General features: G+C 37.5%; 1 protein-coding gene across 4 annotated transcripts in view; it reads right to left on the bottom strand.

Annotated features, from left to right (window-relative positions):
* The window catches only part of USP15 (ubiquitin specific peptidase 15), a 152,517-nt gene that overhangs the window by 115,431 nt on the left and 18,342 nt on the right, over nucleotides 1-18,744 (bottom strand). For all 4 annotated transcript variants that reach the window (XM_025402256.1, XM_025402257.1, XM_025402258.1 and 1 more), the window contains exon 2: nucleotides 2,916-3,043. In XM_025402256.1, the coding sequence (XP_025258041.1) occupies nucleotides 2,916-3,043 (128 nt within the window). The remainder of the gene's footprint in view (nucleotides 1-2,915; nucleotides 3,044-18,744) is intronic.

Genomic DNA, 18,744 nt, shown 5'->3' with positions numbered 1-18,744 from the left:
TTAATAGCCTACCAACCAAAAAAAGTCCAGGACCAGATGGATTCACAGCTGAATTCTACCAGAGGTACAAGGAGGAGTTGGTACCATTCCTTCTGAAACTATTCCAATCAATAGAAAAAGAGGGAATCCTCCCTAACTCATTTTATGAGGCCAACATCATCCTGATACCAAAGCCTGGCAGACACACAACAAAAAAAGAGAATTTTAGACCAATATCCCTGATGAACATCGATGCAAAAATCCTCAATAAAATACTGGCAAACCGGATTCAACAACACATCAAAAAGCTTATCCACCATGACCAAGTGGGCTTCATCCCTGGGATGCAAGGCTGGTTCAACATTCGCAAATCAATAAACATAATCCAGCATATAAACAGAACCAAAGACAAGAACCACATGATTATCTCAATAGATGCAGAAAAGGCTTTTGACAAAATTCAACAGCCCTTCATGCTAAAAACGCTCAATAAATTCGGTATTGATGGAACGTACCTCAAAATAATAAGAGCTATTTATGACAAACCCACAGCCAATATCATACTGAATGGGCAAAAACTGGAAAAATTCCCTTTGAAAACTGGCACAAGACAGGGATGCCCTCTCTCACCACTCCTATTCAACATAGTGTTGGAAGTTCTGGCTAGGGCAATTAGGCAAGAGAAAGAAATCAAGGGTATTCAGTTAGGAAAAGAAGAAGTCAAATTGTCCCTCTTTGCAGATGACATGATTGTATATTTAGAAACCCCCATTGTCTCAGCCCAAAATCTCCTTAAGCTGATAAGCAACTTCAGCAAAGTCTCAGGATACAAAATTAATGTGCAAAAATCACAAGCATTCTTATACACCAGTAACAGACAAACACAGAGCCAAATCATGAATGAACTTCCATTCACAATTGCTTCAAAGAGAATAAAATACCTAGGAATCCAACTTACAAGGGATGTAAAGGACCTCTTCAAGGAGAACTACAAACCACTGCTCAGTGAAATAAAAGAGGACACAAACAAATGGAAGAACATACCATGCTCATGGATAGGAAGAATCAATATCGTGAAAATGGCCATACTGCCCAAGGTAATTTATAGATTCAATGCCATCCCCATCAAGCTACCAATGAGTTTCTTCACAGAATTGGAAAAAACTGCTTTAAAGTTCATATGGAACCAAAAAAGAGCCCGCATCTCCAAGACAATCCTAAGTCAAAAGAACAAAGCTGGAGGCATCACGCTACCTGACTTCAAACTATACTACAAGGCTACAGCAACCAAAACAGCATGGTACTGGTACCAAAACAGAGATATAGACCAATGGAACAAAACAGAGTCCTCAGAAATAATACCACACATCTACAGCCATCTGATCTTTGACAAACCTGAGAGAAACAAGAAATGGGAAAGGATTCCCTATTTAATAAATGGTGCTGGCAAAATTGGCTAGCCATAAGTAGAAAGCTGAAACTGGATCCTTTCCTTACTCCTTATACGAAAATTAATTCAAGATGGATTAGAGACTTAAATGTTAGACCTAATACCATAAAAATCCTAGAGGAAAACCTAGGTAGTACCATTCAGGACATAGGCATGGGCAAAGACTTCATGTCTAAAACACCAAAAGCAACGGCAGCAAAAGCTAAAATTGACAAATGGGATCTAATTAAACTAAAGAGCTTCTGCACAGCAAAAGAAACTACCATCAGAGTGAACAGGCAACCTACAGAATGGGAGAAAATTTTTGCAATCTACTCATCTGACAAAGGGCTAATATCCAGAACCTACAAAGAACTCAAACAAATTTACAAGAAAAAAACAAACCACCCCATCAAAAAGTGGGCAAAGGATATGAACAGACATTTCTCAAAAGAAGACATTCATACAGCCAACAGACACATGAAAAAATGCTCCTCATCACTGGCCATCAGAGAAATGCAAATCAAAACCACAATGAGATACCATCTCACACCAGTTAGAATGGCGATCATTAAAAAGTCAGGAAACAACAGGTGCTGGAGAGGATGTGGAGAAATAGGAACACTTTTACACTGTTGGTGGGATTGTAAAGTAGTTCAACCATTATGGAAAACAGTATGGCGATTCCTCAAGGATCTAGAACTAGATGTACCATATGACCCAGCCATCCCATTACTGGGGATATACCCAAAGGATTATAAATTATGCTGCTATAAAGACACATGTACACGTATGTTTATTGCAGCACTATTCACAATAGCAAAGACTTGGAATCAGCCCAAATGTCCATCAGTGACAGACTGGATTAAGAAAATGTGGCACATATACACCATGGAATACTATGCAGCCATAAAAAAGGATGAGTTTGTGTCCTCTGTAGGGACATGGATGCAGCTGGAAACCATCATTCTTAGCAAACTATCACAAGAACAGAAAACCAAACACCGCATGTTCTCACTCATAGGTGGGAACTGAACAATGAGATCACTTGGACTCAGGAAGGGGAACATCACACACCGGGGCCTATCATGGGGAGGGGGGAGGGGGGAGGGATTGCATTGGGAGTTATACCTGATGTAAATGACGAGTTGATGGGTGCAGCACACCAACATGGCACAAGTATACATATGTAACAAACCTGCACGTTATGCACATGTACCCTACAACTTAAAGTATAATAATAATAAATAAATTTAAAAAAAAAAGAGTTTAAACAACAATAAAGCCTTATTACATCATAAATAAAAAACAAAACCTGTCATACAGAATAATAAGTATAAAATTTTAAATAACGAATTAGAATAATAAGTTCATTAGGTCAAATCCGTAATGCAAAGATATTTCTAATTTATCAACTTATTTACACTAACATTTTCCATACTCAACTGACATTTACATAATGAAATTTAACACATTTACAACTTGACTGAAGGAAGAAAATAATGACCTTTGAGAAGTCCAGAGTTATCAATGGGTCCAGGATACACATTTTGATCTCCCATCTGGTATTTGTCCCAGCTGTCAAAGCCAACATATTTTTTCCACTGTTTGAACCAGCGACTATCGACTAGGTACCTAGAAAATAAAAGAAATTGGTTAAGGAAAACACCTGAAAATACAGGAACAGTAGACGAGCCATCAATTTTTGATATTTCCTTTTATATTAAAAGACATCTACTTCAAAGGATTATTGAAAATAACTGTAATGCCACTTAGTATTAGAAAGACAAGACTTCATTCGTATAAAGTATTACTCCTATTGTTCTACAAACATATACTACTTGATGACAAATATTGATATAAAAATACAAATATAAGTATTCAAGAAAATGCTTCTCAATTAAATAAATATGCAAATAATCATAAGAATCTGTCAAAATAAATTTAAAAATGCAGAATGGTAAATAAAAAAAATGGTTCTTTTACAAGAAACTTGCAAATAATTTTATGTACTTTATTATGTGTTTTGGAGGTAAAGGAAACCAGTCATCAAGGGTTGCAAGGTTAATTATAATAATTATAATCAGAGAGAGGTTCAAGATGGCTGACTAGAGACATCAATTTCCAGTTCTCTTCAGAAAAAAGAACCAAAATTACGGCCGAGTGCGGTGGTTCACACCTGCAATCCCAGCGTGTTGGATGGCTGACGCAGGTGGATCAGTTGAGGTCAGGAGTTCAAGATCAGCCTGGCCAACATGGTGAAATCCTATCTCTACCTAAAATACAAAAATTGGCCAGGCATGGTGGCAGGTGCCTGTAATCCCAGCTACTCAGGAGGCTGAGGCAGGAGAACTGCTTGCACCTGGGAGGCAGAGGCTGCAGTGAGCCGAGATCGTACTACTGCATTCCAGGCTGGGCGAAAGAGTGAGACTCAGTCTCAAAAAAGAAAAAAGAACCAAAATTACAAACACATAATCACAGCTCTAACAGAATATCAAAGAGAGAATACTAGTACACAAAAATCACAGGAAAAAATTTAGACATAGAAAAAGAAGGAAGTGAGCGACCAAAAAACAGTAGCTGGGAGCCCTAAAGGACTTGGTGTTGCATGGAAAAGGGTAAGCAAAAGTGTTTGGGATCCCTCATTCCTGTGGCGGACTGCTAGTATGCGATCTATGGGAGAGCTCCTCTGCTCTCACAAACCCAGACAGTGGTAAGGGTAGGGATTTCTTGAGGGTGTTACACCAGACTGCAAGCTCACGCTGGGTTGCTCACCTTCCCACCCCCCTAGACTCGAGCATCTGTGGCAAGGCATCATTGTCAGAGCACATCCATCAGGGGACTTCATCTTGCCCAGGGAACCTCAGCCCTTGTGCTTCCATATCCTGGGAGCTCTTGCTGACATTCCTCAGCACCCACTCAGCGGGCAGCAGTGGTACAGTGCTAGTTAGACCCAGGGGTGCTGCAAGGTTCCCAATAATCGATCCCTCAAGGAGTGCTACTTTTAGGGGAAGGAAAAGTGCAGTGCACCAAAGGGACAGCCCCTGGGACAAAGGAAACCAAAACATGCATTTTCCAGAGCCCCCCAAGAGCTCCCTGCTTGGGGTTGCAAGTGAATGCCTTCTCCTGGCAGAGACACAGAGACACAAACTCTGCTCAGCACAGCAAGTGAGGAGTAAGGTCCCGTACCATTGGCCAAGTGGCCCTTGTGCTTGAGCCCAAACATAAAGAAGGGGACTTCTCCTCCCCCTCCACCCACTGTTGCAGACACAGTCACTGCTGCTCGCATAGGAAGCTGGCACAAGAAACCAGAGGGCAGGCTATGTGAAGCTGTGAGGGGCAACTGCAGCTCCACTGGCAGTGGCCTCTGGGCCCAGGTTCATGAGAAAGGTGGGTCGTCTCCCACTCTCTGCATAGAGTTTCAGGGGTCCTGCCATGGGGAGCAGAGTCTGCATGGCACCCATTTCCAGACAGCACAGAAGTGTAGTGTCAAGCCATGGGGCTAGCATCTCCTTCAGTTCTAGGCTACACTGCAGCTTGGAAATAAACGGCAGTGTCTAAGAGAACTGAACAACCTGAGCACCAGAACAGGAATGTGAGAGGGAAACAGCACATTCCCGCCGGCTGAGGCCAGGGTGCTAACACAGCTCATCACCCCGGCCTACACCCCCCACCTCCCTCCACAAAAGACCTCAGTGCATTTTACCAGTGGCCCGATGACTCCCCTCTCTCCTGCCACCCTCGTCAGGGCTGGCGCTTCCGCCAGTCATCAGAATATCTGAGCTTTCCCTGGCAAACACAGGTCAAGCGTAAACCCCACTGTTACCACTGATGCTACTCATACCTGCAAATGCTACTACTGGCCTGGAGGATGAACTGCACAACCCAATACAAATCTGCTACCATAAACGCACACAACTTGGGAACAAGATAAGCTTCTTGAGACCTCTGCTACTCTGGCTCTACAGGAGGCTGTGAGCCTGCTCACATGCCAAGTATACCACTATCACACCTGATGTTTGAGAAAGCCACCAAACAAAGGCTATCTAAAACCAGGAAATTCATACAGAGTCTTTGCCACTAAAAGCACCCAGAAGCAAAGCCAAATGACCCTATTCAACATACATTATAGTCACATCCTCAAGGGGAAACAGTCTTGCCCATACAAAAATTAATTCAAACTGAGAAATGAGTTTTTCCAGATGAGAAAGAACCAGTATAGTAATTCTGGAAGTCTGAAAAAACAGGGTGTTACAACACTCTCAAAGGATCACACTAACTCTCTAGCAATAAATCCTATTCAACATTACTGAAATGCTAAATAATTCACAACACTGATTTTTAGGGAAGCTCAATGAGATTCACAGAAAATGTGAAAAACCAACACAAAGAAACAGAAAATCAATTAAGGATATAAATGAAATCTTTTGGAAATAAAAAATTCACTGAAGGATTTACAAAATCCTACAGATGAACGCTTCAACAATACACTAGATCAAGGAGAAGAAACAATCTCAGATATTAAAGACAGGTCTTTTGAAGAAGAAAAAAGAATGCTAAAGATGAACAAAGGCTTCGAGAAGTAGGAGACTTAAAACGTCTGGACCTAGGAATTTTAGGTATTCTTGAGAAAGAAAAGAAAAGAAAGCAAAAAGTTTGGAAAACCAATTTCTCTTGTCCAGCAAGTGATCTAGACATCCAGAATAACAGGCTCAACGAAATCCAGAAAAATACATTACAAGAAGGGCCTCACCATGACAAAGAGTCATCAGACTGTGTCAGGTCTCAGTAAGAGAAAAGCATTTGGTCACCTACAAAGGAAACTCCATCGGACTAACAGCAGACTTCCTGGCAGATGACTTACAAGTCAGAAGAGACTGGGATTCTATTTTCAAAATAGGCTTAAAGAAAAAAAAAAACTGTCAACCTGAAAATTTGTATCCTGCTAGAAAAAGCTTTAGGAATAAAGGAGATAAAAAGTCTTTCCTAGAAAAACAATCATTGAGGGAATCTGTCACCACTAGACTGGCTCTACAAAAATGATCAAGGGAGGTCAAACCTGGAAATGAAGGGTCAATACTTGCCATCATAAAAACGTAATAAAGTAAAAAATCCACAGATATTGTAAAATAATTACACCAATGAAACTACAAAGCAATGTGATAACAATTAACATTACTACAGGAATAAAATCTCACATATCAATATTTACCTCAAACACAAATGGGTTAAATGCTCTACTTAAAAGATAAAAGATTGGCAGGATGAATTTAGAAAACAAGATCTAACTCTATGCTGCTAACAATAAAAACTCACTTTAGTGGTAAAGAAACTTACAGACTGAAGAAAGGGGTGCAAAAAGATACTCCATGTAAACGGAAACCAAAAACAAGTAGGAGTAGCTATACTTAGATCAGATAAAGCTGACTTTAAATCAGAAACAGTAAAAAAAATACAAACTCATTATAATGATAAAGGGATCAATTCAATAGAAAGATATAACAATCCTAAATATATATGTACCCAACACCAGAGGACCAAAACTCAGATTCATAAAATAAGACCTAAGAAAAGATATAAATAGCAATACAATAATAGTGGGGGACTTCCATATTCCACTGACAGCACTAGACAGATCATCAGGACACAAAACCAACAAAGAAACACCAGAAATAAATTGGATTCTAAACTAAATCTTTTTGGCAGACATTTGCAGAACATTCTACCCCCAAATAGCAGAATATACATTCTTTTCATCATGCATGAAACATTCTCCAAAATAGGCCATATGGTATGCCACAAAACAAGTCTTAAAAAAATTTTTTTAAATTGAAATAATATCAAGTATCTTCTTCAACACAGTGAAATAAAGCTAGAAATCATTCCCAAGGGGGAATTCTTGAAGCTATACAAAGACATGGAAATTCAGTAACATGTTCCTGAATGATCTTTGGGTCAACAACAAAATTAAGATGAAAATTTTAAAAAATGTTTAAATGAATGAAAAAGGAGATACAACATACCAAACCTCTGGGATACAGCAAAAGCAGTGCTAAGAGGAAAGTTTATATTGTCTAAAAAACAAAACAAAACAATAATAAAAAAACCACACAAATCAACAACCGAAATGTCACACCCAATGAAACAGAAAAACAAGAACTAAACCCAAAGTTGACAGAAGACAAGACATAAAGATCAGTGGAAAAGTAAGTGACACTGAGATAAAAAATACAGCACAAAAAGATCAATGAAATGAAAAGTTATTTGAAAAGATAAAACAGATAGACTGCTAGGTAGACTAACCAAGAAGAGAGAAGATTCAAATAAACACAATCAGAAATAAAAAAGAAAAGATTGTAACTGATACTGCAGAAACACAAAAGGTCATCAGAGACTACTATGAGCATCTCTACATACACTAACTAGAAAACCTAGAGGAAGTGGGTAAACTCCTGGAAACATACAACCTCCCGATTGTATAGAACCAGAAAGAACTGGAAACCCTGAAGAGACCAATAATGAGTACTAAGATTAAATCAGTAAGATGAAAGTCTAACAACAACAACAACAACAACAAGCTCAGGACAGGACGGATTCAGAGCTGAATACTACCAGACATAAAAAGAACTTGTACCAATCCCACTGAATCTGTTCCAAAATAGTAGAGGGAATCTTCCCTTTCTAATTCTACAAGGCCAGTGTCAACCTGATACCAAAGTCAAACAAGGACTCAACAAATAAAGAAAACTACAGACCAATATCTCCTGATGAATATAGACGCAAAATTCCTCAACGAAATATTAGCAAATTGAATACATCAGTGTTCAAAAAGATAATACCCCATGATCATGTGGGTTTTACTCCAGGCATGCGAGGAAAGTTCAACATATGCAAATCAATAAATGCAACTCACCACAAACAAAATTAAAAACAAAAACCATATAATAATCTCAATAGATGCAAAAATAGTAGCTGGTAAAATTCAACATCTCATGATGAATACCAGCAACAAAGTAGGCACAGAAGGAACGTATCTCAAAATAATAAAAGTCACATACAACGAAACTACAACCAATATCATACGAATGGAGAAAAGTTGAAAGCATTCCCACTAAAAATGAGAACAAGACAAAAATGCCCACTTACACACTCCAATTCAATATACTACTAAAAGTCACAGCCAGAAAACAGGAAAGAGAAGTAAGTCATTCAAGTTGGAAAAGAGGAAGTCAAGTTATCTGTTTGCTGACAATATCATCTTATACCTAGATAACCCTAAAGATTCCACGAAGATGTCTTTGAGAAACAAACTAGTAAAGTTTCAGCCTACAAAATCAACTTACAAAAACCAGAAGCAATTTTATACACTACTAACAATCAAGCTGAGAACCAAATCAAAGTCAGTTTCATTTACCAAAGCTACCAAAAAAAAAAGTAAAATACCAAGGAATACATGTAATCAAGGAGGTGAAAGACCTCTATAAGGAAAACTACAAAACAATGATGAAAGATACTGCAGATGACACAAATAAGTGGAACAACATCTCATGCTGATGGATCAGAAGAATCAATAACGTTAAAATAACTCATACTCCCCTTGCCCAAAGCAATCTACAGATTCAATGTAATTTCTATCAAAATACCAACATCATGTTTCACTGAATTAGAAAAAACAATTCTAAAACTCATATGATATAAAAAAAAAAATCTCAATAGACAAAACAATCCTAAGCAAAAAGAACAAAGCTGGAGGCATCAAATTACTCAACTTCAAATTACACTGCAAGGTTATAGTAACCAAAGCAGCATGGTACTGGTACAAAAACAGATGCACAGATCAAGGGAACAGAACAGAGAGCCCAGAAATAAAGCCACATACCTACAGCCAACTGATCTTCAACGAAGCTGACAAAAACATTCACTGGAAAAGGAGACCCTATTCAATAAATGGTGCCGGGAAAACTGGATTGCCACATGCAGAAGAATGAAATTGGACCCCTACCTCTCACTATAAAAAATATTTAACTCAAGGTAGAAAAACAACAACAACAAAAATTAACGCAAGGTGTATTCAAGATCTTGAAACTTTTATAAACGTCCTTAAAAAAAAAAAAAAAAAAAAAAACCCTAGGAGAAACTCTCTGTATACTGGCCTACACAAAAGAATTTATGACTAACATCTCAAAAACAAATCCAACAAAAAACAAAAATAGACAAAAGTGACTCAGTTTAACTGCAAAACTTTTGTACAGCAAAAGAAATAATTGTGAACAGACAACCTAACAATGGGAGAAAACATCTGTAATCTATGCCTCCAACAAAGGACTAATATTCAGAATTTACAAGGAACTCAAACTACTCAATGACAATGACGGCAACAAAAAATAAAACTCATTTAAAAGTGGACAAAGAACACAGATTTTTAAAAGTTATTTTTATATCAAAAATTCAGTTAAAAATATTTTAAATTTTATTTTTAATATTAGATTCAGGGGGTACATATACAGGTTTGATACATGGGTATATTGCCCGATGCTGAGGTTTTGGTTTCTAATGATCCTGTTGCCCAGTAGCAAATACGTAACCGATAGGTTGTTTTTCAACCTCTACTCCCCTCTCTCCCTCCTCTCTTTTGGAATCCCCAGTGTCTATTGTTCCCAGTTTGTGTTCGTGTATACCCAATGTTTAGCTCCTACTTGTAAGTGAGAACACACAGTATTTGGTCTTCTGTATCTGTGTTAATTTGCTTAGAATAATGGCCTCCAGCTGCATCCATGTTGCTGTAAAGGATATAATTTCATTCTTTTTGATAGCTGCACAGTACTCCATGGTGTGTATGTATCACATTTTCTTTTTTTTTGAGACAGAGTTTCGCTCTTGTTGCCCAGGCTGGAGTGCAATGGTGCGATCTCAGCTCACCGCAACCTCCGCCTCCCAGGTTCAAGCAATTCTCCTGCCTCAGCCTCCCGAGTAGCTGGGATTACAGGGATGCGCCACCACGCCTGGCTACTTTTGTATTTTTAGTAGAGACAGGTTTTACCATGTTGGTCAGGCTGGTCTCGAACTCCCGACCTCAAGTGATCTGCTGCCTGGGCCTCCCAAAGTGCTGGGATTACAGGAATGAGCCACCACGCCTGGCCATGTATCACATTTTCTTTACCCAACCCATCAATGATGGGCACCCGGGTTGATTCCGCGTCTTTACTATTGTGAATAGTACTGTGATACTTTTGGCAGGTGTCTTTTTGGCAGAATGATTTATTTTCTAGTAATGGGACTGCTGAGCGTATGGTATTTCTATTTTTAGTTCTTTGAGAAATCTCCAAACTGCTTTCCACAGGGGCTGAACTAATTTGCATTCTCACCAATAACATATTAAGCATTCCCTTTTCTCTGCAATCTTGCTAAAATCTGTTATTTAACTTTTTAATAATAGCCATTCTGACTGGTATGAGATGGTACCTCACTGTGGTTTTGATTTGTATTTCTCTGATTATTAGTGATTTTGTGCATTGTTTCATATGTTTGCTGGCTATATGTATTCTTTGGAGAATTCTGTTCATGTCGTTTGTCCACTTTTTAATAGGGTTGGTTTTTTTCTTATTAAGTTCCTTACAGAGTCCAGATACTGGTCTTTTGTTGTATGTATAGTTTGAAAATATTTTCTCCCATTCTGTAGATTGTCTGTTTACTCTAAACAGAAAAATTTCAAACTAACACATATAAATGGTCAACTATAACATATGAAAAAAATTCTCACATCACTGATTATCAGATAAATGCAAGTAAAACCACAGTGAAAAAGCATCTCACACCAGTCAGAATGGCCATTATTAGAAGGTCAAAAGATAACAGATGTTGGCAAGGATGCAGAGGAAAAGGCATGGTGGGAATGGAAATTAGTACAACCTTTATGGAAAACAGTATGGAAAACAGTATGGAGATTTCTCAAAAAACTAAAAATAGAACTACCACTAGATGTAGTAATTACACTACTGGGCATATACTCAAAGGAAATGAAATAATTCTATCAAAAAGACACGTGTACTTTTATGTTTATCACAGGACTATTCACAATAGCAAAGATATGGAAACAACCTAAGTATCCATCAGTGGATGATTGGATAAAGGCAATGTGGCATATATGGATACATACACACACCATGGAATACTACTCAGCCATAAAAAAAGAATAAAACCATGTTTTTTTTTGCAGCACCATGGATGGAAGTGGAGGCCATTATCTTAGGAAACACCTTAAGTGTCCATGAATGGATGACCGGATAAAGACAATGTGGCACACACACACACATCGTGGAATACTACTGAGCCATAAAAAAGAATGAAGGCATGTTTTTTGCAGCAACATGGATGGAACTGGAGGCCATTATCTTAGGGGAAATAATTCAGAAATACAAAGTCAAATACTGCATGTTATCACTTATAAGTGGTAGCTAAACCATGTATACACACGGACACAGAGAGTGAAATAACAGACACTGGAGACTCAGAAGGGTGGGAGGCGGGTGAGGGATGATAAATTATTAAATGAGTACAATATACACTATTCAGCTGATGGCTACATTAAAAGATCATACTTCACCATTATGCAGTTCATCCATGTAACAAAACTGCATTTGTACTCCTTAAATCTATAAAAATATTAATAGAAAGTATAATCAGTCTTAAAACATTAATTAAGCTTCTTTACCAACGGAAGTTAACAACAATACTATCTCTGACTGTTCCTCCTATAGCAGGGGCAAGCAGGATTGGTTTTTGAATGATTTCAAAAGTGTGATAGAGCTAACACTGTAAACATTACTGAAACTATATTCATCTTATTTTCAGCTACCTAGAACTAACTTCTCATCAGATGACCAATGACAGAAAAAGTAAAACAAGTGTTCACTAGGATAGAAAGCATTAAAAAAATATATACCTAAAACATTGCAAAAATTTATTCTGACTACAGTATACCTCCTATAAAATACTGCTTTGTCATTGGTTCATAATGATTTTAAATTCTTTTCTAGAAACATTTTCCCCACATTTAACCAGGTTCAATCACAAGCAGAATCAACAGTAAAGATAAAGGTTAATGAGAGATTTAAAGCTCATGTGTGTAATATTACAGGTAAAGAAGTTTTTTAGAAGATTATCCATTCTAGTGTTTCTTTCTATGATTACCATATATAACACTATAAGAATAAAACCCCACAGTTAACGTCTGAAAATAGCTAAAGCAAAGGCACTAACCTAACAAAACCTCAGAATTCTTAAAGAATATTCATGAGTCTAACTCCCTAAAAGTAGATATGCAGAATTATCTGTGTACCAGTATTCTGAACCCACTGTCAAGATTATGCAATGGAAAGCCCCCACACATTGTGGAGATTAAGATTTTTGAGAAAAGAATTGAGGGACTAAGTCTTAAGAAAATCCTATTTTCTAAAATAAATACTGACTAGACTAGCAATGATTTTACTTACACTCAGACATTCGATTTGCTTTCTTTGCAAAGTTCCACAAAAAAGTCTAATAAGATTTTGATGGGAAGTACATTAAACTTACAAAATTGAGGGACACTGCCATCTTTACCAGTGAGTCTTCTTATCCACAGCCATGGCATATCTCTTCATTATTCAGGTTAATATCTTTTAATGAATTTCATATGTTTTGCCAATAAAAATCATGTTTTGCTAAATTCATTCCTAGAAACCTCAGTTTTTCTCTGTGAATTTTACCTTTTTTTCTAATTAATTACATTCTATAACTGCTTGTAGTTGATGCATAGAAATAATATTTGTTGTTTGTTTTTTAGAGACAGGGTCTCACTCTATTGCCCAGGCTGGAGTGTGGTGGCACGATCTTGGCTTACTGCAACCTCCACTTCCTGGGTTCAAGCAATTCTCGTGCCTCAGCCTCCAGAGTAGCTGGGATTATGGCTTGTGCCATGCCCAGCTAATTTTTCTATTTTTAGTAAAGACTGGGTTTTGCCATCTTGGCCAGGCTGGTCTCAAACTCCTGGCCTCAAGTGACCCGCCCGCCTCGGCCTCACAAAGTGCTGGGATAACAAGCATGAACCACTGTGCTCAGCCTAATTTTTTAAAGTGATTAATCTGATATCCACCAGCATCCTGAATTCTTAGTAGTTCTACCTGGTTGTAGGTTCCCTTAGATTTTTCTATGTAAAAACTCATATTGTTGCGGCAAATAATGTGTTTAATCGTTTCTTTCTAATTGTATTCCTATTGTTCTTGTCTATTGCCTATTTTTCTTGGCTAGGGCTTCTAAAATATAGGTGAAGAGACAGCAAACATTTTTGTCTTGATTTTTTAATGACAAGATTTAAAGTTTCACCACTAGGTAGATTTTTTATAAATGCTGCTTATTAGCTTGCTGTAGGTTTTTGATACTGTTAATGAACTTAGAGAAGTTCCTTTCTATTCGACATTTGTTTAGACTATCATGACTAAGTGTTGAAGGTGATGAAAATTTTCTGCACTTGCCAAGCTTTTTCTCCTGTACTCTTCTAACAAACCTAGAATAGCTTTTACTCTTCTACTATCTATAAAAGTAGTTTGTAAGGGGTTATCTGCCCCTTAATGATTTACTTGTATGAAAACTACTGGGGAGTGTAGTACCATTTGGGAGGGTAGATTCCGATCTTCAGTTAATTTTTCTTAGTTACTGACGTTTCCCTTTAAAATGGAAATGCAAAATTTCCTGTCAGTTTTCTTAAAAAGACAATGCCACATGCATTAAAAATAGAGTATGTACTTGAGATAACATTAATACTACGGTTACAAACATCATTTAGAAAACACATTAAAAACAATTTGTGGAATAATACAGAAATGCTATTTATAGTTACTTAGACATTTGTAAGATATGGAGTTCTATCTCCCAAAGTACTTAATAAATCCTTTACAGTTATACAGTAGCCTCCTTTTAGCTGCAGTTTCACTTTCTGCGGGTTAACTGTCAACTGTGGTACTCTCACCACTCTTGCATTTTGGGTCATTATTAAATAAAATAAGGGATACTTGAACATAAGGATTGTGATACTGCAACAGTCGACCTGATAACCAAGACAGCTTGAAGACAGTTTGGGTGGAATGGCACAGTATTTCATCACGCTACGCAGAACACAGGTAATTTAAAACCTATAAATTATTTCTGAAATCTTCCATTTACATCATAATGCCTATGTCATTTACCTCATGTCATCTCATCACATATGCATTTTATCATCTCACACTATTACAAAAAGGGTAAGCAGAGTACAGTAAGATATTTTGAGAAACCACATCCACATAACTTTTACAGGATATTGTCATAACTGTCCTATTTTATTATTAATTGTTGCTGTTAATCTTCCTGTGGCTAATTTATAACTTTTTTATTATTATTTTTTTTGAGACAGGGTCTTGCTCTGTCACCCAGGCTGGAGTACAGTGGCACGATCACAGCTCACTGTAGCCTCGACCTCCCTGGCTCAAGTGATCGTCCCACCTCAGTCTCCTGAGTAGCTGGGACTACAGGCATGTGCCACAAAACCAGCTAATTTTGTTTATTTTTTGTAGAGATGATATATCACTATGTTGCCCAGGATAGTTTCAAGCTCCTAGGCTCAAGCAGCCCTCGCACTTTGGCCTCCCAAAGTGCTGGGATTACAAACACGAGCCACTGTGCCTGGCCTATAAACTTTATTACATCTAAGTATAGGAAAAAGCAGTGTATATCAGGTTTGGTACTATCTGTAGGCTCAGGCATCCACTGAGGGTCTTGGAACTTACCCTCTGCAGATAAAAAGGGACTACGGTACTAAAAGTATATAAACCTTCTAATGCCATACATTTCTGTATCAACTATCCATGTATTGTCATACATTTCTGTATCAACTATCTTTCCTAGATCTTGTAGTGACTTCTTTCTGTACAATGATACTATTATGATAGGAGACTTTCCCATTTGATGATATTTAATTGCTTTCAATACTATCTTCAATTGAAAAAGGGCACCATATTTCTATCAGGGCTATCTATACAATTTTATGGTAATGAAACATCAGGAAAGCAGAAAAATAGGAGAATCTGGCCAGGTATGGTGGCTCACGCCTGTAATCCCAGCACTGTGGGAGGCCAAGATGGCTGGATCACTTGAGGCCAGGAGTTCGAGACCAGCCTGGCCAACATGTTAAAATCCTATATCTACTAAAAATACAAAAATTAGTCAAGTGTGGTGGCACACGCTTTTGTAACCCCAGCTACTCAGGAGGCTGAGGCACAAGAATTGCTTGAATCCAGGAGATGGAGGTTGCAGTCAGCTGAGAGCATGCCACTGCACTCCAGCCTGGGCAATAGAGCAAGATTCTGTCTCAAAAAGCAAACAAAAAAAGAAAAATTGGAGAATCTATTCCAGAAATAATGTATAGTGTTGTTAGGTATATATTAGAAAGACAAGATTGGATGACGTAGACAAGAAAGAAGACTAAGAAAGGTAAGATTAGATGACACAGAAAAATAAATGAAAAGATTTTATTTCAATACATTTATATAGATCTGCTGCACTGTAAAAACTATACTTCTACATCTATGAAATCTGCCAAAATTCCAATGTTCAATTAGAACTGATAAAAATACTAGAACAGAATCAATAGATTACAAAGGCTACAAATAATGAACAAAGACCTGAATTTATATATTCTCAAAGGTTTTTTTTTTTTTTTTTTTTGAGACGGAGTCTCGCTCTGTTGTCCAGGCTGGAGTGCAGTGGTGCGATCTCTGCTCACTGCAGCTCCGCCTCCCGGGTTCACGCCATTCTCCCGCCTCAGCCTCCCAAATAGCTGGGACTACAGGCGCCCACCACCATGCCTGGCTAATTTTTTGTATTTTTTTAGTAGAGACAGGGTTTTTGGCCAGGATGGTCTTGATCTCCTGACCTCATGATCCGCCCGCCTTGGCCTCCCAAAGTGCTGAGATTACAGGTGTGAGCCACCACACCTGGCTTCTCAATGGTATTCTTAATCCTCATTTACTATTAGGGTCCAGATAAGCCCAATTTTTGCTTTTGAGTTTCTTTTATTGACTTAAAGTCATTAGGATATCAACCAATACAAATAGTTATAACTATGTAGGATGAAGTCTAAAATGCTTAACATTGCCTAAAAGGTCTTGTATGATCTAACCCTAGCTACCCCTTTAGACTCAGCAGGTACCATTTTTCTTTGTGCCCAGATCCAGCTACAAGAGGCTTCTTTCAGTTCCTTGACACACCATTTTCTGCCTCATAACCCCTTCTACCTAGAAAATTCCCTTATTCTCTTCAACATGTAGAGCTATGGTCTGAATGCACGTGTCTCCTCCCCAGAATTAATGTTAAAATCCTAACCCCCAAGGATAGGGTATTAGGAGGTGATTAGATCATAAGGGCAGAGTCCTCATGAATGGAATTTATGCCTTTATAAAAGAGGTTCCCAGAGAGACACCTCATCCCTTCCACTACAGCTAGAAGGTTCCATTTATGAACCAGAAAGTATGCTGTGTCCTCACCAAACACAGAACCTGCCAGTACCTAGCCATCTTGGATTTCCCAGCCTCCAGAACAGTGACAAATAAATTTGCTGTTTTTAAGCCACTTACTGGTACTTTGTTATACCAGCCTGAAGGGACTAAGACACATAGTTAACACCTATAATCTTTCATATATCTGCCTAAATGTCACTGTTTCAGGGAATCCCTCCATAACCCTCTCTCCACTTCACCAGAAAGTTTGGAAGAAAAACAAGATGGAAATCTCAGTTTCCTCATTACTAAGCCTCTTTATTAAGCTTAATTTATTATTAATTTAATTAAGTTAATTATTAACTTACTAATTAAGTTAATTAAGTTTATTAACTTTATTAAGTTTGATTTAACAACAAAATCACTAATATTTGAGTTTTACTCTTGGGCCATGTGCATACTTCTAAGCACATTAATATATTTTCATTTACCCAATGAAGTAGGTACTATTATCTTAATTTCAGATGGAGTACATATGCAGAGAAATTAACTTGCCCAAGGTTACAAAGTGTCAAAGCTGTGATTAAGAAAATGTGATATTGGCATAGAGAGAAGTAAAAACACCAATGAAAACAGTGCAAAGAAATAAGAGCCAGACTCACATATATATGAGGACATATATCAAAAGCATCATTACAAACTAATAGGCAAAGATGGACTATTCTATAAAAGGTACTGGTACAACAGATCACACATAAAGGAAAAAATCATTTACAGCTCTATCTTACATATGCAGTCAGTTCTTTTCTAATACTTGTTTTGAAAACTTGAAGGTGTTACAACACTTAATTAGGCAAATCAAAACCACAATGAGCTACCACCTCACACATGTTAGGATGTCTATTATTGAAAAAACAAAAGGTAACCGTGAGGATGTGGAGAAATTGGAACTCTTGTAGACTATATAACACGGTGCATTGGCCATGGAAAATTAGCCTCAAAAAATTAAAAACAGAACAACCATATGATCCAGCAATCCTACTTCTGGGTACATATCTAAAAGCATTAAAATCAGGGTCCTGAAGAGATATATGTACTATCATGTTTACTGCAGCATTATTCACAATAGCCAAGATGTGGAAATAACCTTAATGACTTTTGATGGATGAAAGAATAAAGAAAAATGGAATACTATTCAGACTGAAAAAAAAAGATCTTGCCATATGCAGCGACATGGATGAACCTGAAAGTCACTATGCTAAATGAAGTAAATGAGTCACAGAAAGACAAATACTGCATGATTCCACTTATGAGGTATCTAAAACAATCACAGTCATAGAAACAAAGAGTAAAATGGTGACTGCCAGGGGCTGGGAAAAGGAAGAAATGAGTTCATGATATTCAGTGGGTACAAAGTTTCAGTTATGCAAAATGAGTATGTCTATTGTACAATATTGTGCCTATATTTAACAATACTATATAGTACAGAAAAAAATTAAGATGGCAGAGCTCATGTTAAGTATTCTTACTACAATGACAAAAGTTGATATAGACAGTCCAACTTACGGTGTGACTTAGGATTTCCGGACTTTATAATGGTATGAAAGTGATAAGCATTCAGCAGAAACCATATTTCTAGTATCCATACAATGATTCTGTTTTTCATTTTCAGTACAGTAATCAATGCTTTATTATAAAACAGATTTTGTGTTAGCTGGTTTTGCCCAACTGTAGATTAATGTAAGTGTTCTAAGCACATTTAAGGTAGGCCAGGCTAACCTATATTGTATAGTATGTTAGGTATATTAAATGGATTTTTTACTTACA

This window comes from Theropithecus gelada, chromosome 11, assembly GCF_003255815.1.
Source record: "Theropithecus gelada isolate Dixy chromosome 11, Tgel_1.0, whole genome shotgun sequence".
Classification (NCBI taxonomy): Eukaryota; Metazoa; Chordata; class Mammalia; order Primates; family Cercopithecidae; genus Theropithecus; species Theropithecus gelada.
The sequence above is the reverse complement of the archived record's forward strand: the minus strand, read 5'-3'. Positions and strand labels throughout refer to the sequence as shown.